The 23,877-nt window shown below is 32.0% G+C and overlaps 2 protein-coding genes across 2 annotated transcripts; both read right to left on the bottom strand.

Moving 5' to 3' along the window:
• Positions 1-90: 90 nt before the first annotated feature.
• LOC124540336 (protein tyrosine phosphatase domain-containing protein 1-like) lies at positions 91-23,083 on the bottom strand. The gene is made up of 12 exons (XM_047117853.1): positions 22,772-23,083; positions 13,966-14,145; positions 12,327-12,407; positions 10,780-10,895; positions 7,915-8,037; positions 4,994-5,177; positions 4,083-4,203; positions 3,350-3,515; positions 2,986-3,119; positions 2,412-2,522; positions 907-1,044; positions 91-397 (listed from the first exon to the last, which is right to left on the bottom strand). Exons 1-12 carry the CDS (start codon positions 22,909-22,911, stop codon positions 92-94), a joined length of 1,800 nt encoding a protein of 599 aa, XP_046973809.1. The 5' UTR covers positions 22,912-23,083; the 3' UTR covers position 91.
• LOC124540337 (retinol dehydrogenase 11-like) lies at positions 6,129-7,223 on the bottom strand. The gene has a single exon (XM_047117854.1). The coding sequence runs from the start codon at positions 7,208-7,210 to the stop codon at positions 6,212-6,214; it is 999 nt and encodes a 332-aa protein (XP_046973810.1). The 5' UTR covers positions 7,211-7,223; the 3' UTR covers positions 6,129-6,211.
• Positions 23,084-23,877: the final 794 nt, after the last annotated feature.

Genomic DNA, 23,877 nt, shown 5'->3' with positions numbered 1-23,877 from the left:
TTAAGTAATATTATTTCCTTGAGATTTTTTCGTTTGCATTTTTCTGTTTTTTTTTTTTTTTTTGTGATGATATGTATAAATAAAAACATATTTATTTCCAAGCTTTTATTTTTAATCTACGCGGCGGAATGACAACATCCGTTTCATCTCTTCCAGGTTTAATTATATCTTTTTGTATTTCAACGACTAGTCGTAGCATAAAGTTGATAATTTGGCTGCACGTTCCATCCCTTAGTTTAGGGAAACCATTATCAGGAAGTGTTTTACCGTTAATTTGAACGGTTTGATGTGTTAAGGCGGCAATCAGACGTTTGATGATGTCGACTTTCTTATGCGCTGCGAGAGGTCGCAAGCGTATAACGAAACGCAATAGATATTCTATGAGCATTACGTCTTCCTGAAAAAAAAGTTTTGGTTAAGTAGGTAAGAAATCGAGTAAATAAACCGTGCGCTTATTGCTGGGAATCGATATTCGAATAAAATAATTTTTATTACAGTTATTCTCATTTCAAATAATTGCATTTATAAATTATTTGTGTATAAAAATTCCGTAGATATTTTGTCGTTGTCGTTATACGTACAAATAAACATTGCATATATATTAATATAACTAAAAAAATACATGGTTCTGGAGCTCGAACTGTCACATGAGCTTACAAAATTAACGAAAGAGGTTCTCTTAGTTAATAAAATATGCCTGTAGGTATTACTTTATATGTTGACTTTGAAACAATAAATAAATTATATTTAAATAATATATATTTTGGTAGTAACATACAGGGTTTCTAGCTGGTTCTTCTCGGTAGAAACTATATACATTTCGCACTTTTGATAGGTATACGTAAAATGGCGACTCAAATGTGTTTGTAATAGATTATTTGAATAAAGTATATTTTGATATATTACCATTTCTAAGGCATCAACACACGAGTTTACATGCTTGCATCGTCCTATTATGGTTGACAGATCTTCCCTGTCTAGCACAGGCTCTTTCAATCCTTCAAGCCATTCGAACAATAGTCCTGTGAGTACGAGCGGATCATCCTAGGAAGGCAAATGTTAGACTCTTATAAATATTGTTTGGTGTTCAACTATTAGTACTAAATTAGTGGGTAGATTTATTGTCACCGCCTTATAAAAGAAGCAGCATATATTCCGCAAATGACATAAAGACAAAAAAAATACAACAACAACAACAACAGCCTGTATATTTCCAACTGCTGGGCTAAGGCCTCCTCTCCCTTTGAGGAGGAGGTTCGGAACATATTCCATCACGCTGTTCCAATGCAGGTTCGTGGAATACAAATGTGGAACAGAATTTCTTTGAAATTAGACAGAGGCAAGTTTCCTTAGGATGTTTTCTTTCAGGGCCGAGCAAGAGATGAATTATAAACACAAATTAAGCACATGCATATTCAGTGGTGCTTGCCTGGGTTTGAGCCCCTAATCATCGGTTAAGATGCACACCTAACCACTGAGCCATCTCGGCCAAAATATCTCAATCAATAGTTAGGACCAAAATAAGGACAAGGATGGAATAATTAAACGATTAACGGGAAAATACGTTATCTATGGCTGTAGTAATTTGCTACGGATATTATTGTTGGCTACGAGTAGGTACCTATGTCACGTCGTAAATAGTTCTCTGCACTTAGATAAGATTAATTATACCTCGTTAATTATTTGTACAAACAACAATTGATAATATTTAATTCCATTATTATGATACTGAAAATTGTTTGCTGTAATATCAATTATTGACGAGTTTTATTTGACAATTTATATTAAAAAGCTAAACACGCTAAAAGCTATGTAATATCGTTTATTTAGTACAGTCAAAAATAACCATTAACACAAAACTTAGGTAGAGGTAGGTTTTTGTGCTAGCTCAGCTGAGAGTAGTTGCACCTAAAGTATAACTAAAGGTATAAGGGAATAACGTCTTAGCTCCCTTATTTGGTAGTACTTTGGCGATGTAAGGAGTGTTACAGTGCCAATGTCAATGGGCAGTATGGATCATCTACCCATGCTCATGCCCTTACCCCAATTATACTTGGGGTTGGCGCAGCATGTCTTCTTCCATAGTTCCCTATCTGAAGTTATCTTACAAGTAACATTCTTTCCAGCCATTTCGTCTTTCACGCAATCCATCCATCGTTTCTTAGGCTGTCCTCCTCCTCATATTCATCTACGTCCATACCCGTCCTTACAATATGGTCAAAAATGACCTACTATGAGACTTATTTGCCATTACGCCTTTTTTTCAATAAACATAAAACAAAAGAGTATTTATGTTGTTTAAACTCTACTTAAGATAAACCAGGAGTATGTCATATTATAATTAACGTAAAAATAATAAGCGCAGGCCATTACATAAAGATGTAAATAAAGTTAACATGACAATAACGTACTTCTTTCTCAATTTTGTTGATGGCGTCTCTCCTCTGATTGATTTCTGTGCGGAATTGCTTGAGGTACTTTTGTTTATCGTCTGGAAGACTCTTGTGGTCGGTAATGAAAGCCTGTTGCATAAATAATTCGACATTTAATACATAGTTGGAAGTTCTCTTTTTCCAATACAGGTTTAACAGAATAGAAGGAAACTATTCAGTTCAGGTTCAGCGGTTTGGCCGTGAAAGAGCGACAGACAGACAAACAGAGTTACTTTCACATTTATAATATTAATATAGAATGTGTCGTAACTGATTTGGAAAGAGAGAGGTTTTTCGCGATGTGAATGATAAAGTAAAACTAGATGGGCTAGTGTAACCATACTATCTAAACCTATATCTTTTGTTTAAAAATTTTGGTGGTTAGAACTTAATGATATTTATTGATAGTTACGGCCTGTGACAACAGGCTTAAGTTAAAAAAAACATCTGATTATTACAATTTTTAGGGGTAGAGCGACAATCTCCTCATAGTCCTAGGACAGTCAAATGCTTAGCTGAATCTACCTTGACTTTATTCCATAAAATTACAAACCTCGTGAACGTGCAAAGCTGGTATGCTTCCACCATTCATGCTGCCTGTTATTCTGCTCACTGACTCCAAGTTCCTGTCGATATCTTCTTCGATTGGATCCCTCCACTCAACCATAGGCAGAGTTGTCACGTGATCTTAAATATGTTATGACAAAATTATGAAAACAAAACAAATGGTTCGGAAATACTATTCGAAACACGTTTTGTTTTTGTCTTACTAACTTCGTTAATGAAGACAATTTAAAACTTATAATTGAGCATACATTTGTAATTCACCTACAACTATTAAAATTGTTATACTGTTTCAAAAAATATCTTATCTAGACCAAAGAAAATAGATCGTATACCTTTAATGAAACACATACTTGGTATAATTTCATCCGGTGATTGTGGATCAGTTCGTGGGATTTGTTTGAGTTTGTAGACGTAGAAGGTTGTATAGAAAGGTCTGTTTCTGATCCTCAAGTCGAGACCACCCGATTGATGGCACCCGCACAGCTTGAGTAGACGCTCGCAGATGCAATATACTATCTAGATCATTTTCATCACCAGTTATTTAAATAGTACAAATGTAGAAATTTGATAATATCAGGAAAACAATGTATGATTTTGCGTATTGCGAAAATTGTTACACTACCCAATTAATTCCAATTAATTTAAGATGCTTTGCCTTTGCCTATTTATATACAGATATTGAGCATGATATGTATTCGGAGAAATAAATTAAACCAGAAAAAGAAAAATAGGCAATCATGAGTATAATTTTGCATTGAGTAGGTAATATTATTTATCAATGTGTTTTTGACATTGAATTTATTAATAGGTCGAGTTTAAAATAATTTTTATTAGAAAGAAATGCGTTGCGCTAGGAAGGATATATTACACGTAAGATTGGAAAAATAATCTGTGCTATTTTTGTCACAAATAGAAGCTAAAGAAGAAATGGAAGGATGTATAGATGTTGGACTCTGCAACTTGTGACGTAAGTTTACCTTCTCTTGGCGTGTGCTCGGAATAATTATAACACAATAGGTGAAAGAAACATCTTTCACCTATTGTGAAATAAAATGTACTAATTATTTCCTTTTTTAAATTTACCTTTGGTAATAATTTAAAAGCCCTTTCTTCAACTCCATGTAAGACAGCTCTCTGCCGGTACAGATATTGTCGCAGCGTGAACTCAGATGTTTTTCGATCTCTCGTCAACATTAATGCTTCCCTGAAAGCAAGCTAAAGATCTTTTTCCTGTTATCTTTTTTTGGAAAGCTTTTAATATAATTTTGTCGAAATAAATCTTTTTATCTTTGTGGGAATGTTGTTAATTGTGTAATCTTTACTAATGTTATATACGAAATATTATAAATGCGTAACATTTTAGATGAAATTCGATATAGAGATAGTTTCACCTCTTGATTATTACTAGAAGCGTACTTCTAGTAATAATTCATAAGGCATTCGGCAGTCCTCGACTTACGTCGTTTCGACTTGCGTCGTTTCAAGTTACGTCGAACAACGTTTTGACACTATTCCTCAAGAATACGTCAAATGTTTCTATTTTTGGCGTGGGAGTATTCACTTGTCCCGAAGTCGAATGTCATAGCAAGGAGAAAAAAAAAACGAAGCATATCTCGACTTATAGTATGACACAACTTAGATGTCGCATCGGAAAAATTCGTAAAACCGATCACATCCGAATTGAGTACGCTATCCCAAATTATCAATATTTATTTCTCAGTGAATATGATCTTTGCACAGTTTGACGCGTGGATTTACATGAACATGCTTTCTCTGACGCGTGAATCTATAGCGACGAATAGCGTCGAATGGCGCGATAGAGAGCTATATCTATTGGTTGTGTAAATCGGCAGTAATCGGTTTTAATTTCATTCCATTGCATTTTCCGATGCTACATCTAATTTGTGTCCTACTATACGTCGTTTCGATTTTTGTCGCGATTTCAAAGACCCAAAAGGTTGTAAGTAAGAGGACTGCCCGTATAGTAAACGTACTTTGAACTAAACACAACGGTCTGCGGTAGTAAGTAGTGCTCAAACTGCTGCACACACTGAATCTGCCCACTCATCTGCACCGACCGCGGTCGCTTCTTCCTCACAAGTCTGATGGCGTCATTAGCTCGTATGCGGAGTGAGTACACGAGGTAGCAGGCTATGAGAACACCTGTCCGTCCAAGGCCTGAAAAAGGATCGGATTTGTGCATGTCGTGCTCAGCGGTGCTTAAAAATCATAATTTAATTTTTACACTTATAATGCACACGGGCATAAATTAATTTTGATTTCATGAAATAAAATAAAATGTTGTGTAAAATAAAACGCATTTATTCTCGCAAAAACGGTGTAAGTCATTTTGGTGACGTCATATTGATAAAAGCAACAGTTGTATGCACGACTGGCTCTCATTTATGCTACAAATTTTTGATGTTTTTTTGGGAAATTAATAAATTATAATCACTATAGTTGGTGTGTACTGTACGAATACTAGCATTAAAATTCTAAAAAAGTAGTTTTGCAGTGTCAAGTGATATTGAAATAATATTAATAAATATATATTTATGTGAATTTGTATCAAATAGCATAATATTCTTTTTCTTTTCAAATAATATTTATATTATATATGAATTATAAAAAGAATAAGGATTGACAGTTTTTTTTATATAAAAATATAAAAAAAACTGATATAAAGATATAAAAATATGAAAAAAACTGATTGATTGACAGTTTTTTTTATATAAAAATATAAAAAAAAACTGTCAATCTTTAAGATAATATAAGTATTAACCTACAAAATTACATACACAATTACATTCACTGTCCTAAGTAATCGCGTTTATCACACGAACAAAATAATTATTATTCTTAGACGTAAATATTTATAGCTGTTGTCTGTAAATTACTTATGAACATTTCTATTTATATACCTAAATAGTAATAAAATTTGTACAGTTCTAATATATATAATTCCATTTTAAAACATTATTACAAAAATGATTATTTTTTAAAAGTCATTCATTTTTTACTTATTTAAAATTACAATAAAATATTACAAAAAATTACATTAGTTTTAATGAAAAATATAGAAATATTTTATAATTAAAAGAGACAGAGTATTTAAATATCGATTATAACATAATATAATTTTTATTTACATACATGATTTAAAAATTAATTAAAATTCTTTTATTTAATTACTTCCGTAAACACATTATGAGTCACTGTTTTATTAATGACAAAGTTTTATGCCATAATCTCTCCGCGAGGTCTTCATCTTCGGCTGCTTTCGACGGACTTACTTTTTTGCAATCCATATAATAGCACCCTGTTTCGTTCTCCAGTTTCGGCGAGACACACAGATGTATTATCGTCTGAGCGCCTTCTATCGGCGTCTTGTATAGCAAGTCTATGATAAGAAAGAGAACTCTTTTGATATGTGGACTGAAATTATTGAAAATGTTCGTTTTGACCAAGCCCGGATGAAGAACGTTAGCTGTCACACCGTATGGAAGTTTCTTGGCTAACGCTACAGTCCACAGGATATCGCAAAGTTTAGCATTTCCATATCGAATCGATTGGCTGTATAAGCTACCTGTCTGGCCTGAATACGTGAATACGTCTGATAAATTTTCAAAATCGAACTTTGCCATTTTATGAAGATATGAAGACACATTGACTATTCGACTTGGCTTCGAGGCAATCAGCTTGTCTAGCAGCAAGTAGGTAAGTGTAAAAGGTCCAACGTAATTTATTTGCATCAGCATATCAATTCCATTTTCCGTATTTTGTTTCTTGATACCCCCAATACCAGCATTATTGACTAGAATGTCTAAACGATCGAATTCTTTGTTGAAATCTTTTGCAAACGTCTCTATGCTATCTTTATTTGCTAAATTTAAATATCTGTGTTCGACAAGTTCGTTACCGGTCGTTGCTATAATATTTGCAACAGCTTCTTCTGATTTCTTAACATCTCTACTTGCGATTATGACCTTTGCTCCTCTTCTAGCTAAATCTTTGGCTGTTTCGAATCCTATACCGGAATTACCACCGGTAATAAGGGCTATTTTTCCGTGCAGTTTTGTTTTACACTTACAAACACCTTTGACGGGTTCGAGCCAAAAACGGCATCCAATCAAAAATAAAACGCAAAATAATATGAAACTAACAATGATTTTAGCAGAAATTCCAATTAAATAAACCAAGATCGACCACATGTTTGTAATCTGTTTGAAACGCAACTATCTTTCTGTATCGCATTTTATAATACAAGCTGTTTATAATTAAAACGTGGAGTGACCTTTAGGTTTACGTATATTAACGAGGAATATTTGATTTTTTATTATACATTGTAATACCTCGTTTCGAATGTCTGGGTTGATTTAAGGCTAAGATGTGTCCTGTGCCATGAAACGCAATAAAGCCGTTGATTCTGCAGCTGAACTCTTTCGAGTTGAGATTTTCATCGAGATTTTGAGTTTTGAGATTGAAATTTGAAAAATTGAGCAAGGGAAAATAGAGATTGCACTGTTATTGCACATACAATTATGGACTATAATATGTCCTGAGTAGTTGAATGCGTAGTAGCAGCCATGATCTAAATAGTTCCCTATTCAAAATCATTCCTTATTCAAACATTGTACCCTGTGTTTATAAATATAAAAAAAATGTGTTGTGGTCTAATGGCTATATAAAGCTGCAGTTCCCGAAATCCTGGGTTTGGGCTCGACCTGAGCCAGCAAAGTTAAAGATATTTTGTCGTGAAATTGTGTTTGAAGTATAAAAGTTGTAAGTTCCACACGTGTCCTATATGAATATGTAATTTTGTCTTCTACTTTGGACCTTTTTCTTTTGCATTTTTTTTGTGTTTTAAATAATATTTCTTACTAATGTATTTAGCTGCATGGTACACCAACAATACCTGCGTGACAGTGGATAGCGACTCTGCCTTCTTGCAGCGCAAAAGAGATCACTTTCGCCATATCCAATAGGCCGCTGAGACTTGCCTCGCCATAGTCCGGCCACGCAAAGTTGTAATAATAAACTGGAACAAAGATAACTTTATTAAACACTCGCTGCTCCGCTCGTGTTTTGGAATTTATCGTCAGGTGTAGGCTATGTACAGTCAGAGAAAATAAACCTTCGTCAGTTTTCAAATTCATTCTTTTATCAAGTCTTAAGCTCTTGGTACATTTTGAATCTAAACGACAAATTTCGACGCAAAATGTCAATCTCAATCGGTAAAGCAGATTATCGCTCATACTGAGCACACGAAAATAAATCTTAAGGTGACGAATCTTTTCTTACTCCGACTGTACATCCTTATGTAACGTTTTATAAGTTGTCAGTTGTCAGATGTCAATTGTAAAAAATTTAAGAAGCACGTATTTGTGCACAGCCGACTGATGGATATATAAAAATTAATGGTGTATCTTTCAGTGTGCGTTCCTTTGTTGAGTGGGAATCTTGGTCTCTTGGTTTTGGGACAGCGTCAGGTTCAGATGTGTACTCATTAAATTAATCTTTATTAATATTATAAATGTGAAAGTAACTCTATCTGTCTGTCGCCGTTTCACTACCAAACCAATGAACCGAATTTGATGAAAGGAGAATGCCCAATAATAGTATCGCAAAAAATCTTCTTGTGTCTCTTTTTTATAAACTTAATTATTATAAAGTAAAATTAAACAACTCAGTCCGATTATGATGACGTTGCGAGTTTCGATTCTTATTTTTAAAATTAATTTCCAATATACATATAATAGAATTTTTTACATTTTATCTAAAAATACTTAAAATATGCATAACACTATTATAATATATGCAATATGCATTAAAAAGACTTTTTGTTTATATAGATACAATTTATAAACAGATAATTAATAAATAAATAATCGATAATAACTTTTACTTCTGTCTGGCAGCACGAGTAATATGTCACTCAGTAACTGTTTTCATTGTTTGTTTTAAGCTCGTGGTAATATTTTAGTACGTGTATAACAGCATTGGTGTTATTAAAGCTAAAGTGATTGTGAGGCTGAGACTCCTTTGCTTTAGTTATACTTTTAATCCTTGCAGAGTTTACCTTGTGACTTATAATTTAACCACAGTGATTGTGAACGACGTGAAAACCCTCCTGTCACTTCATCAGAGAAACGGCAATTAAACCAAGAGATCAGCAGGCGCGTGCGTTTAATGATGTAAATGCACCAGCCCAATTTTTAGATAACATTTTGAAGAATATTGTTATATTTTTGAAGAATATAAATGATTAATATGAAATAAAATAATTTTTGTATATTGCCTAATTGTTTTATTTCTCTCTCTCTCTCTCTCCATCTGACTCTTTCTCTTTCATTCTTTCAACAGCTGTCACTGCTGGGCTTATTTTCAAACCATAGCGTACCTTAATATAGATTTAACAACTACTTTTATTTTATTAATAATACTTTTATATTTATTAATTCCGGAGTTTTAGCCATGTTGTTTTATTTTTATATGTTTCTGTAGCATTATCACTATAAAATAAACATGAATTAAAGTTGACACAAAAATTTTTGTGGCGATACTAAAGTCCATAGTATTTTGGGCATTCTCCTTTGGTATGAAGCCAACTTGGACTTCAAGGAAGGGCATACATAGGTTACTTTCCCTGACACATGACAACCAACACCCGAAAACGTGAGCGAAACCGCGGGCGACTACCAGTAATATCTATATATCAGATCACAATAATAAAATTATCATTTTGATCCATTTGCGACACATATATACCTATGTTTTTATGTTAATACCAAATGTACCAAATGTTAATTAATCGTATAATACCAAAACATTTTCACATGCAATGCAATAGAAATTTTTAAAATGTATAAAAGTAACGTCTTGTATTATTACAAAATTAAAATGTAAAGTTCAAGACCCGGTGCGATCACTAATGAGTTCATTTCAATTTTTAATTAATTTTGTATTCATTTCTTATCAAACACTAGAGTATCGTGTAGTAAGCTCCAATTCTTATTGATAGGAAGATTCTTGCCCATACGTGGGACGTTGGACGCTAACAGCTACTTTTAGTCCAAGAGCCAGTGATCGGCAGACTTACGGTATAGTAACAAGCTCCATATTACATATTATATCTACAGAAGCAGAGAGTTGGTTTTAAGACGCAGGCTGACCACATAATAGTTCATGGCAAGTCCAAAGGAACCCTTGATGGGAAAAGTTCAATGGAACCTGGCAGTAATGTGGAGATTGCTACTATACCGTAAGTCTGCCGATTCGACTGGTTCTCAGTATATTTCTACCATAATTATAGGCTATTTGAATGGTTTTTAAAATCCATTTTATATTATTTAGTAGAAGTTAAGGAATCCAGTAAACGTTGTGTTTTTTATTCTAGTACATATTTGCCGAAAAATATCATCTTAAAAATTCCATAGTTAAATAGCGCGCAAAAACGCTACTTGGACAATATGGCGCTGCAATGTGGTCGGTGACGTCACTTTCCTGTATTTTAATCTGTGGTACATATAGTAGAAAAGCAAATTTTACAAGATAGTGACTTTATCATAAGCCCGGCCAGTCAGTAGAGTTTTGTGTCACGTGACAAACGTTTGAAAAAATGCATTTTGATTTATGGATTTTTGAATAAACTAAGTATTATTTTCAACTTTCGAACTTAAACTCATAATATAAACTCATAATATACACTGATTACAATAATTCACAATTTATTTTTCGCATTGTCAAATAGCCTATTGAATATAAAGATATAAACACTTACTGTCATTAGCCATGAATATATTAGGGTCGTAAGTGAAGCCGGATTTCGTGAGCGGAGGTCCGCAACTGGAGTGCTCTCCTGGTATCTGCAGATTGATCACAGTGCGGATCCCCCAACTGTGGCGAAAGAATTTAAACAATTGAATAAAAAGGAAGATAATGATTTAGCCTTGCAGTTTTATTCGGTAAATACCGACGGTATGGATGACTTTGTTGTTTGTTACAGACTGTATAGCCGTACTGCATATTCTTTTATATGTTCGATGTAACCGTATAATCTGTACCAGCTGTATTTTATATTTGTTTTATCAATCATCATCATCATTCTCCTGCCCTTATCCCAATTTTATTTGTTCTCTGTCATACGTCATCTCACAAGTAACTTCTAATCTTTCTAATCATATCGTCCTTTTACACATTTATTTTATTCGTAAATTAAGATATAACCAATGATATTCTAAATTCTAATATACAGATATGTTATTACCATACAAAACAACAGAAAAAAGTGTGCCGCGACGGGTACCGTTTATTTTAGTTTATTTTTACATTTCGTTAAAATTAAAAAGGATAGCTTGATAAAAACAATAAGTAAAAGGGACAACTAGATGTTTTAATCACGCAAAACTAATTACTACGTAATTATGATGTATTGTAACGTATTACTACGTAAAACAACTAAAGGCAAACGTCCCAATTAGGACGTTTTCTAGTCTTCACTTTTTGCGCGTTAATAACATATCTGTTTACTACAACATCATTGGATATAACATATCAACAATATTTTTTAAATCCAGTTTTTTTTGGAGTGAAAGTCAATATAAGGCATCCTCCTCTCCTATAAATCCGATACTGCAAAAATGACAATGCATTTACCAAGCTAGCTACACATCCTAGCTTTCCGCGGGTACAATAAGGGTCAATACACAACTTTAAGGTCTTTGACCTAAGCAATGACAAAACAATAAATGCAGATCCGATCGAACGCGACGAAATTATATTTTAATTAATTATTGAACGTAATCGCTCCTGAGGTACTTCCACATTTATTCCATTATGTAAAACAGTCTGTAAATACAGTCTTATGGCATTAATTACTAGACTTGTGACTAGTAACGATAGCAAAACAATAATAAAATTATTTTAAAATTATATGATGGTACATAATATATAAATCATGATAATATAAAAGGGGCATTCATTTATTACGTATGATGGTTCAGAGAGGGGGTCGACCATGTTTTATGTTTTTTTACAAGTGATTGTTTCAGATTTTCTATAGTTCTTGTGTAAGATCGAAAAAATGCGTAGTTAAAATTATTAAGCGCGGCAAACCGCACGATTGACGATATATATTAACGAACCGAAAACCAACCAATGAAACTGTTGTATAATTTAATTTTATGCAATTCCATATTTATTTATCACAAATTTTTACATTTAATTTTTTATGTTCACGTTCAGTAAAAATGCGAAGATCTAACATTATATCGATCTCACCACACATTGGGTTGCCATACTAAAATATAATAAAAAACGAAAACCAACCAATGAAACTGTTGTATAATATTCCTGGCGGCTATACTGGCGGTGCTCGGACGCGCCATCGCGAGGATGTCCTCTGTGACCCTGGAATATATAAAACGATTTAAAGTGCACATTGCATGTTAACAATATTATCGTCATATGGAGATCACAAATCTAAATAACATAATAAATGTTTGATTAATAAAAACTTAAAATTAATTTAATGCATGATTACAATCTTTGACTATGTTACAAAATGTTATCGTACAAATCATATCATTTGTATAGTGCTCTCAAAAATATTATTTTTAACAACGATTTTAATATTATTTATAATAAAATAACATTGTCATACTTAAAAAATAGAAAACGTCACAGGCGTCATATTAATAATAAGTAATAAGTAATGGTAACATTTTCATAACAATTATTATATGAGGCGACAATTTACTCTCATTCATTCCGATTTCGCGGGAATTTCGAACGCTCAATTTTTTGGAAAGGAATTTTAATTATTATGTTCATACTTAAGTCTTTTTGTTTATGTTATTATTAGTAACGTTAGATAAACACATATTTAACAATGCAGGTAATATCCAATTAATTCTTTTTTGCCAGCGTTTGCTAATGTAAAATGTTGGCAGCAAAAAATTTTTTTTTTATGAAACTTAACTAACGTCGTGTTTTAAAAGATCTGAAAAAAAAATTATATTTATAAAATAGAAAACCGTGTGTGAAGCAGCTACTAAAGCTTCTAAATTATATTTATGAGTTTTAATTTTTATATAGTACCTATTTAGAAAACATTGCCAAACTTACATGATTAAAAAAAAACTTTATTGTTAATTTAAAAAGTATTGCATTTGACTATATTTTTGAATTAGTTTTCAACTTGAATATGTTAATACGTACTTGTGTTATGTTAGCGTGTTCTGTTGTACATTTATAGCAGTATTTAGTGACGTGTTGGATGTAATAATGTTGAATATTATAATATATTAATGAATCACGAGTGCCTTAATGGCGGTCACGCGATTATTATTTTTTACCCTTCGAACGAAATATTTTCGTTTTCAAGTGCTGGTAGTGTTATTAGAATATTTTTACGTGTTCTTGAGCAAAAACTATATGTCGTGACTCGAATTTTGTTATTCGAAATACAAATTCGATTTTTTATTTTTTTTTCTTTTATGTGCCTTACTTAACAGTTTCACGAACAAGCAACCCAGTTTTAAATGGTCATCATCACCCATAGACATTAGGATGTAGGTAATATAAATACTTTTTCTGGATAAACAATTTTTTATATCATTGGCTTCGCTATCGTACGTGAATAAAATCCAGTATTATAGATATGTGTATATTCATTATTGGCTTAAATAGTATTAGCAACACGCCCCAGCATCGCACGAGTGCAATACTTATACTAAATACAGAATGTCTTTATTTACAACATCACATTACAAACTTCTAAAATTATCAATCTTTTCTATATTGTCCATGTATTGTATACAAAAATCTTCCTCTCGAATCACTCTATCTATTAAAAAAAATCATCATAATCCGTTGAGTAAGTTGAGTAGTTTTAAAGATTTAAGCATACATAGAGATGTAGGGTCATAGAAAGCTACTTTGTTTTGTAATATAAATAAATTCGCACCAATCAGAATACACTCCTTGTATCGCAGTACGGCTCTGCCTGGGCAATTCATACTGACAGCGAGCCCCACCACAGAACAGCGCGCACTGCAGCGCGGCAGGAGTCTTGGTGCGCACGCGCTCGCTGAAACCGCTGTATATTGCTTTGGGGGGGCCGACGCGCCGGCGAGATTCACGACTCCTGAAAGGGAATTGCTTTATGTATTTAAAAAGTCAAAGCCAGTCCGTTAATGCCCTGCTGTTCTGTATAAAACGTCGTCTCTTTCGAAAGAGGAACGCTCGCGTAGAAACCGTTGCGGATTTACCAATAGACCAAGTAGGCTGGAGCCTAGGGCGGCAAATTTAGCCAAAATTTGTTATTTTCTTAGAGAAATAAAAAAAAAATTATAATTATATGCCTACACATAACGTCCGTAATCCGTATACTCGTCACTACATAGCGGGTTGGAAAAATAATCTAGTAACTGACAGAAATATCACCTAGTTTATAATCACACTAATAACGGGTAAAAACCGAAGTAATTAGGACGATAGAACACAAATCATAAATGTTCAAAAAAAAAAGTAGGGGCGGCAAAAATTGACTGGCCTACACTAGGTTACTAGCGGCAAATTTGTAAATCCGCCGTTGCGTAGAAATTTCAAATCATATTAAACAACGCGACTCTTAAGAGTTACTGTCATATTCCAATAGCAGGGATAATCATATAAATTCTAGAAGTTGCGCGCTCGCGTTTAAGGCTGTTGCTTATTATGTGTTAAGCAAATAAGTAATCTATATCCTTTCTTGTAGTTTAAGCTTGCATCATACCAAATTTCATCGTATTCGGTTCAGCGGTTTGGTCATGAAAGAGCGACAGTCAGACAGACAGAGCTACTTTCACATTTATAATATTAATATAGATTTTATATGTTTACCTATATAAGTATATAGCATATCAGAAGTTTTATAAAAACAAATTAAACAACACATGAAAATGTAATCCGTGTTCAAAAAACATTGTACCAAATAATTATCAAAATATATTTGAATAATTCCAAATAGGTTGAGGTTGTATAAGAAATAAAACAAAGGAAAAACAATGCCCGTTTTGTCACGTCGTTCCACGTGTTTTGGCGTTAATGTGTAAATACCGTGATGGTGTCGGAATAGTGGGTAAAATTATAGGGAACACAATGCACCGTAATCATTATAATGTTAAACTGTGATAAAAAAAATATATTAGTTCCATGTAATTTATTTCAATCTTTCGTTATAAATGTATTATTATCCACACAAAACATCTACTCGATTATAAGTAGACTAGCGACCCGCCCTGTCTTCGCATAGTTGCCATGAAATGACATCACTGTAGAAAGTTCTAAAATTATCATTGTTTCTTCACTAAATTGTCCATGTATTATTTACAAAAGCCTTCCTCTCAAATCACTCTATCTTTTAAATAAAACTGCATTAAAATCCGTTGCGTGATTTTAAAGATCTAAGCAGACATAGGGACGGACTGCGGTAAGCGGCTTTGTTTTATACTATGTAATGATGATAAGTACTACATAATCATATTCAATATTGTCAGACATGTATCCTACCTATAGTCTATGCCAATCATAGACGGAATAAAAATAAACAAACGTAAGATTTGCGTACGATACGCTTTTTGCTTAAAGCTCTGCTTTATTATGCACTACTACAGTTTTGACTAATATATAGACTTAAATATCATGTCTTGACTTACTATAATATTACACTATTCCATTAAATACTTATATCCACAATCAATTTCATCATCATAACTAATCCATTAATTTGGAGGGTTTCGAAGCTCCTAGAAATACATAATAAAACAGGTTTTTTTTTTAAATGTTTCGACGCCTACGTTAAGTGCGCGACACACACAAATTTATAGAATTAATGGGAAATGTCAGCCTCTTCCGACGGAATTTTAAATGGTGACCCATTGAAGCTAACTAAATAAAATACTAAAAATACAATCGTTTTACGCAACTGCTTTCGCAAAATTTGAAATCTGTATGAAAATAAACATATTATTAAGAAAATATTGTAGGTAATTTATTGCAAAATGTCCCCCTCTGCAAAATGGCGAAATGACATCTAATGACTTTTTTCACAAGAAAACAAATTTGCACTAATTATGGGAATACATTATTGTATTTTTAGCTGTTTGAACATGTAATTTGTATTATGTTCAATAAAAAAAACATATTATGAAATGGAACTTACCTATCCAAGAAGTGGAATCTATGGAAGTTGATGGAATTAATACTCGATTGTCTTCGACTCTTCACATAAGCTATTTTGGCCATCTTTTTTTACGTCCAACTCAATATATACATCGCATATATTCTGTATGCAAGTAACAATTTACAAATGTATCTAAACAAGAGTGAGACAAAAATCAAAAATTAAATCAGTATTCACTTAAAATACTGTTTATTAAAATATAGGGTTCTATTAATGCTGTTTCCGATTAAATATTGTCAATCGAAAGGTGTTATACGTATATCCTAAAAAGAGTCTGATTATGTTAATACGCGTATCAAACAAATCACCAATATCTGCTACGGATTTACCAATGCGCCAGAGTGGCTAAGCAGGCTGGAGCCTAGGGCGGCAGGTTTAGAGGGGCGGCAAATTTAACCCAAAATTTTCTTATTCCTCAGAAATAATTATATATATATGCGTAATCCGTAGCTTAAATTATCTAGTAACTATAACAACGGGAAAGAGCCGATGTAATGGGGACGATAGAACACAGATTATAATATTGCAATTTCAGAATAAATGTAATTAATATGATTGGGAACTAAATGTATTGAATTTCAAAATTCAGTAGGGGTGGCAAAATTTGAATAACTTACTAGCGGCAAATTTATAAATCCGCCACTGGTCTCAATTATAGGCTGATTTTCATCGACAATATACAAGAGGAAATAGGTATTTTAAAAAAAAAAAACTATAATTGAAAGAGGTCACAGTACAAAAACAAAACAAGCATCACGATAACCTCATTATATTAATTAGTCAAACAAAGTTATGAACCGCATTTTAACGAGCCTCACGTGTATGACCCAATTAATATGTTACAATTAATCTAAAAATAGGACGAGATTGTTTCGTGAGAAAAAACTATATCACGAGAAATTGCCGCGAATATTTCAAAACGCAAGTTTGTAGGTTTTTAGGCTGTGGCCGTTATTTTTACCCTGTGGTCCTTGCAACTCCGAGCCTCCTGATTACGGGTTACTTTTCAACATTTAGCCAACTACAGATAATTATTATATAATACTAATTCGAATGCTTTTATCGTAATTTAATTATTTTACTTATATGTTCTGAAAATAAATTACTTTACATATTTAATGCGTAGGTAAGCTTATGTTAATTTATTAATGGATTCACCAATAATATTATTTAGTGGGCGAGTTAGTGCTGTCTTCGTCTTTCGAATGTCAAATTAATGTTGACAGAAAGAGACAGATCAATGTTTGACACGTCTGCTAAACGTTTATAAAGGTTAGTTTTATAAGGACTTAAGTTATGAATATTAATATTAACACAACACGAGCGCATCGAATGATGTTCTGTTATAAACTGCCAGTTTAAAAGGCATGAATAAAAGCCACCCTTAATTATGTCTTTTATCGAGTACGGTTAGCATACACATTCTTTTTTTTTAAATTTTAAAACGAAATGCATTAATTAAGCAACCATCAAAACGTATACTTTTTCATCATAGCTTAAATAATATATCTTATGATTGTAATTAGATGTTAATTGTCATATTTAATTATTAAGTCATGACTACTAACAGTATACGTTCACTAATGACTGATTATGTATTTCTTTGTAAATGCATTGCATGCGATAGCGTCCTTCTAAGTTACAACGAATTCTCTTAGACGTCGTTAATTAGCTATATAATAATAAAAAGCAAAGAATGGTTTTTTATATTAACCGGCTATGTAGTTGACTCCACTCCACATCATTGTAAGTGGCATTTGGACAGTTGGACTCCAAGCTCGAAGACCGGTATAACAAGGAAACATGAACTGCACTAGTTACTCGTCATGTCGAGATACTTTATCACACCTCGTTTGAAGGAACCCAGGTTATAAACGGAGGGGAACATATATGCGGGAAGATAATTCCATTTTCAATTATGGAATAGTGCCCACGTGATCATCTTTATATGTTTAACACAGTCGAAATACAGTTACGTAGAGTACAGTCAGAGTAAGTAAACCTTCGTCAGTTTTCAAAATAATTCCTTTATCAAGTCTTAAACTCTTAGTACATTTTGAATCTAAACACCAAATTATTGCGACGCAATATGTAATTCTCGATCGGTAAAGCAGATTGTCGGTCATACTGAGCACACGAAAATAGATCTTAAGATGACGAACCTTTTCTTACCTCGACGTACATACGTTATTTATACATTTTTATTTCCAATTATACGGGAAGTTTGAAAAGATCTATTCTTTTGCCGTCGGTATGTGCAGGACAGTTATTTAGTAATGGTCAAACGAACTATTATTGATGGGGGCTTGGGGGTTTGTTTATTTTACGCTCACTCATCACGAATGACACTCATTATTTTTGACGTTGGCAACACTTCAAAATCTGTTCTATAATATATTTTAATAGTGATTTCTGAGTTGCGGTAGTAATTTCCAAGTTTATAGTCAATATAATAAATTAATTGGAGACATATTTGTCATATAGTAAGTACCTATATGTACATATATTTGGGTGTACCTAAGTAAGCTTCTTTTTTTTCTAAATATTTCGACGTCTACGTGAAATATATATGTAAAACTGCTTCTGAGACTAGCAGTGTACAAGTAGAGATTAAATATGGGATAAAAAAGGCAAAATATGTGTATATTCTGTTGACAAAAATTGGTAATGTCAGGAATGCTTTAAAATGGCCTATGGACTTACCATTAGGTGACTCATTTGCCTGATCTTCCTATATAAAAATAAAAAGAAAATTGCCAGAATTTGAATAACTTTTAAGAATCTTTTCTTATGTTACAGTTGGCAAACGAGCTAGAGGCTCACCTGATGAAAGTGATTACCACCGCCCATGGACATCTGTGGCACGGGTATTGCAGCTGCGTTGCTTACTGTTAAGGAAAGAAGGAAGGCTTTTGCTGTCCTTTTTACCCCTAATTGCAAAAAAAGAGATAGAACCATAATCCTGTATTAAAAAAATAATTCGATTTAAAGCTGCGTTATTAAGCTAGTGTTTTTTTTTAATAATATTTGAATACGCGCCTACACGCACGAGCCGTAAAATTACTATGTTTTTTTAATAGTGTTTTTGTAACACGTGGACATAACAATAATATTTACACGGCTTACCTATGGTCCCAGCAGACATTTCTAGGTTGCCCTCCTATTATTTTAACGAAAAACAACAGTCCTATCATGTGCTGTTTGAAATAACAAAAAATTGGTGTTTCACTGTTCAATGCATCAGAAAAGCATTTTAATTAAGTGTAAATCTTGTTTTATTACTTTTAACTTTATAAACGTCATATGTTTTAATATTTTACTATTGCAGAGATGACTTTGTTAAATAAAGGGATGTTTATTATTGTTTAGTATAATGGTAAAATCGACCAATATATGTATTACAAATGAAAAGCAATTCCATTCGTTTAAAAAAAGAAAATGTCTATGGCTATACTTTGATGCCCGTTAGAACGGTATTGGTCTATAAATAATGATAATTATATTTCGATTATATAATAAATTAGACTAATAGAAGAAAAACTATGAGACAATAAACTATGAAATTATCATTACAGTTATTAATTACGGGATATTTTATGTTTTACGAGTCTCGTGAACAAGACATTCGTAGATACCTAATATCGAAATACCGAGCTCCACTGGATAAAAATAAGAAACATATTATATATCCCGTAATAGAATATAGAAAAAAAAACTTCTTCTGTGATTATCCTTCTTGGTACATTTCTCCAATTAATCAATAAAATATAAATCCATAAGCCTATTCTTGTGTTATTATTAATAGCGCGAGTATTATTTTCACACCTGCAGGATGTGTAAATGTCATGACAAATCAAGGACGGGTCCTTCATTCTTTTTTTATAAACACGCACAGATTACACAATGATATGAAAAAGAATTAATATGTATATATTTTTTGTGATACAATTTTGATGTGTGATTAGCATTAGATAATATAAATTAAATTCGCTTACTGTCTGTTCCTATCTATTCTTAGATCTTTGAAATTACACGACGGATTTTTATGCGGTTTTTTTTTCATTAATAGAGTGATCGGAGAGGACGGTTTTTTTATATAATACACGTACAATATAGTATAGAAACAAGAAAAAACTTTTACTTCATTTGTACCAGTATAGCACCCGTGTGAAGCCGGGGCGAGTCGCTAGTGTGAAATAAGTTACATAAACATTTGTTCGAATATAACACTTAAAGCTATGTCATTTAAATTCAAATTACAGGGTAAAGTTATTTGACTTGATACGTTATTGCCGATGACAAATATATTTGCAACAATTGATTGCTTTATATAAAAAATGGCGTTAAGTTGCTACCATTAGCGACCGTTTTGTGTAGCCGCAAGCTATAAACAAAAAATAATAACATACAAATTTTTTAACTCACAATCAATAATTTTACTAAATTTAATTAATTTTTAATATTTTGACATAAAACCGTATTTAGACGGTCTCTTTATTTTTATTAATTTCATAATATTTTATTTTATCGCACACGTTCGAAGCCGGGGCTCGTCGCCAGTTACTTGTAATAATTAATCATATTATTACAGTAGATGTCACATTTCACGTATTGACATTTGACGATCGTGTTCTACGGTGACTTTCGCGTTTATTCTTTACAAAACACATTTATTATGTTACTCCTACGTCGTTATGGCATGGGTTAATAAAAATATAGCACCAATCCATAACAGAGAAATAAAGCAAGAGGTAAAATTAACTGTAATAAAAAGTTTATGACTTATTTTGAAGGCCATACCTATCTTGATTTAACTGAAATATAGGGCAGCCATTTGTAAATTCATTAAGTCAGCGATTCGCGTCGAAAAACCACGGTTTTAAGTTCGAAATAATTCCTCTTGAAGGAATGCATATTAATGAATAAATTTTTAATAAATTCATTAAAATGCAGTTTAAATCTGGGTACAATATGAATAAAAAATGCTCCTTATATATTAAGAATGCACACCACATTAAGAAAAATAGAAATATAAAACATAAATATGTGCTATCCGTATTATATACATAAATAATTTTATATAAATAGTCATACTACATACGGAGAAATTATAAGACAGATTTGTGATTGCAACATTAATCAAAATATAATATATGTTGTCAAAACAATTTCCGTATTGAGAAGTATTTGTAATTTATTCACTGAACGCAGACAGATCCTAACATCTGTACAATATACAAAACAGCTAAACTACAATGATTGCATTCCCATTTAGCCCAGTCAACGAAGGCAAAATTATTACAAAAAAATATATATTGAACCTTTTTTAAAGAAAATTTAATGCTAAACTTTTGTAATAACTATTTTTTCAATAAATATCATAATTGAGAAGTTATTTGGCAAAAACCATAAAAGTGCACCTTCTTTTCAAGATGGCGGCGATTCCGGAGCTTCAATTGTTAAGGACTTTTAACCCGTTCATTAATAAGCCAGAATGAACATTGTAATTTGTAACCACATTTCAAAACTTTCGTATTTATTATTTTTATTTTACCTTCTTTTGCCAGGGCTTATTAGTTTGCGATAAAATGGCAAAATATATTTAGTGCTATTTATGGTCCTGTGATATGAGGCTTTTAGTCCTTGTTTCTTTTTATATATTTTGTAAGGAAAATATGAACACATTCAAAATCTGTAGCGACAACAAACATTTGGAATTAGACCTTAATAACAATTCTAGTTGGTTCTAGAAAATTCTCTGACTATAAGTTTCTGTAATTTACTTCTTACTCAAGTTAATAAATATAATCACTCGCTTATATTGCTCTAGTCACTAAGTTTCTTTAACATTTACTTTATTGTTTTCTAACCATAGCGCATTTTTTATTCACAACGACATTTTAATTATACGTAATGTTGCAATATAAAAAACGAATTGATTGATTCGAATATTACGCTAAAACGTTAGAAAACCATTGCAAATGATTTAAAAGCGTGCAACTTTCATGCATTCATACATTAATTTTTCTTTGTGATACCGCCGCAGAAAAACCTTCTTTCTTTTTTTATGACCAGTCTCAGAATTTTGACGCGGGATCATGGTATCTTCAGCCTTATAATTAACCACTACAGAAATGAGGCAGTTAATAATCGACTGGAATGTAGAATTCTGATATGACATTTTGTGCTGGAAATAATATGAAATTAAATTATTTCTCTATTCTTCTATATATCAATTACACATTGTCATTTTTATAATATTCGCGACCAGCTCCGGCTAAGCTTGGATGCAATGCTGATACTAAATATACTACTGTTTATTTATAACATCACAATAGAAACTTCTAAAATTATAACTTTTTTTTTACAATATTGTCCATGTAGGTATATTTATACAAAAACCTTCCTCTCGAATCACCGCATCGAAATCTATTGCGTAATTTGATTTTTAATCAAGCATTAAGGACAGACAGCTGTAAGCGACTTTGTTTTATGCTATGTAGTGATCCAGATATATTATATGTTGTGCATGTATGTTATAACTTACCCCGTTTTCCCATTGCCTTCGGGAGCCACTCTCCTGAGCCGTCGTCTGAAAAAACGCGCTGCACGCGCGCATCCCAATCTCTCCCACAAATGACACGATGTTTGATCACCAGTCTCTGTATCTGATGTGGTACCGTTCATGGTATTTATTTTATACTCTTCACCCTTTTTGGTATAATTTATAAATGGATTTTTAGTATTTAAACACGTAGTACGTTACCTGTCTGCTGCATGTAAATTAGTGTCATAAATAAGTTATATTATTAGAGTTTATATCATTTATTATACTACCTAATCGTAGGTAGATTATTTTGATATACATATTACCCTTTTCATAGTTATTTTTGTCAGAAGCATAATATCTTCAGATTTTCATTTGCGACAATACGTTGAAAAAATACTACTTATATTTTTTATTTTACATGTTACATCATAGCACCGACCAGAACGAATTAAAAGAAATATAATACTACATTAAATTAACATAACATTTATAATTGAGTTTAATATATTTCTACAGAGTTTATGTACTTTATGTACTACTTTTAATCCCCTACAAGTCTTCGCCAACCTATTTGCGATAAAATTCTTTGCCCTTTTTGTTTTTTGATGGAGGAACATGAAACTTATATATGAGGACTATCGTTCTTATAAACTGGATATACTATATATTTTATTTATGGATATATTTATATGTGACATACATACCTACATACTTACATTGAATTATTTAGCAAAGTTTTAGGTTATTATTGCGATTTAAATAAAAATATTTTTTTGGATAAAAAATATTTTTTTAAGTTAATTAAAGATTTTTTGTAACGTATTTTATAATTATTTAATAAATTTTGAATTTGTTTGATTGATTCCAATAACATATAGTTTTTAATTTTTTTAAAAATTCTAAAATATTAACTGATAAATTTTTGTTAGGTGCCTGGACGATAATAATCTAACCAAAATATAATTTACTTTTAATTTTGCAATATTACTATTGCCTACAAAGTCATAAAATATACTAAATATATATTTATATTGTATTGGAAACATTTTTCTATGTATAGAACCTATAACAAGTTCATACAATTCAGTTAGCATAAAATTGTC

Source organism: Vanessa cardui, chromosome 24 (assembly GCF_905220365.1).
Source record: "Vanessa cardui chromosome 24, ilVanCard2.1, whole genome shotgun sequence".
Lineage (NCBI taxonomy): Eukaryota > Metazoa > Arthropoda > Insecta > Lepidoptera > Nymphalidae > Vanessa > Vanessa cardui.
This window is presented reverse-complemented; position numbering and strand designations above follow the sequence as displayed.

Coding starts and splice junctions, on each gene's coding strand:
- LOC124540336 (XM_047117853.1), bottom strand. CDS start 22,911: ATGAACGGTACCACATCAGATACAGAGACTGGTGATCAAACATCGTGT. Junction 10,896..12,326: donor ATTATACAACAGTTTCATTG/GTTGGTTTTCGT, acceptor CTTTCGCCACAG/TTGGGGGATCCGCACTGTGA. Junction 8,038..10,779: donor TATATTCATGGCTAATGACA/GTAAGTGTTTAT, acceptor TCTTTGTTCCAG/TTTATTATTACAACTTTGCG.
- LOC124540337 (XM_047117854.1), bottom strand. CDS start 7,210: ATGTGGTCGATCTTGGTTTATTTAATTGGAATTTCTGCTAAAATCATT.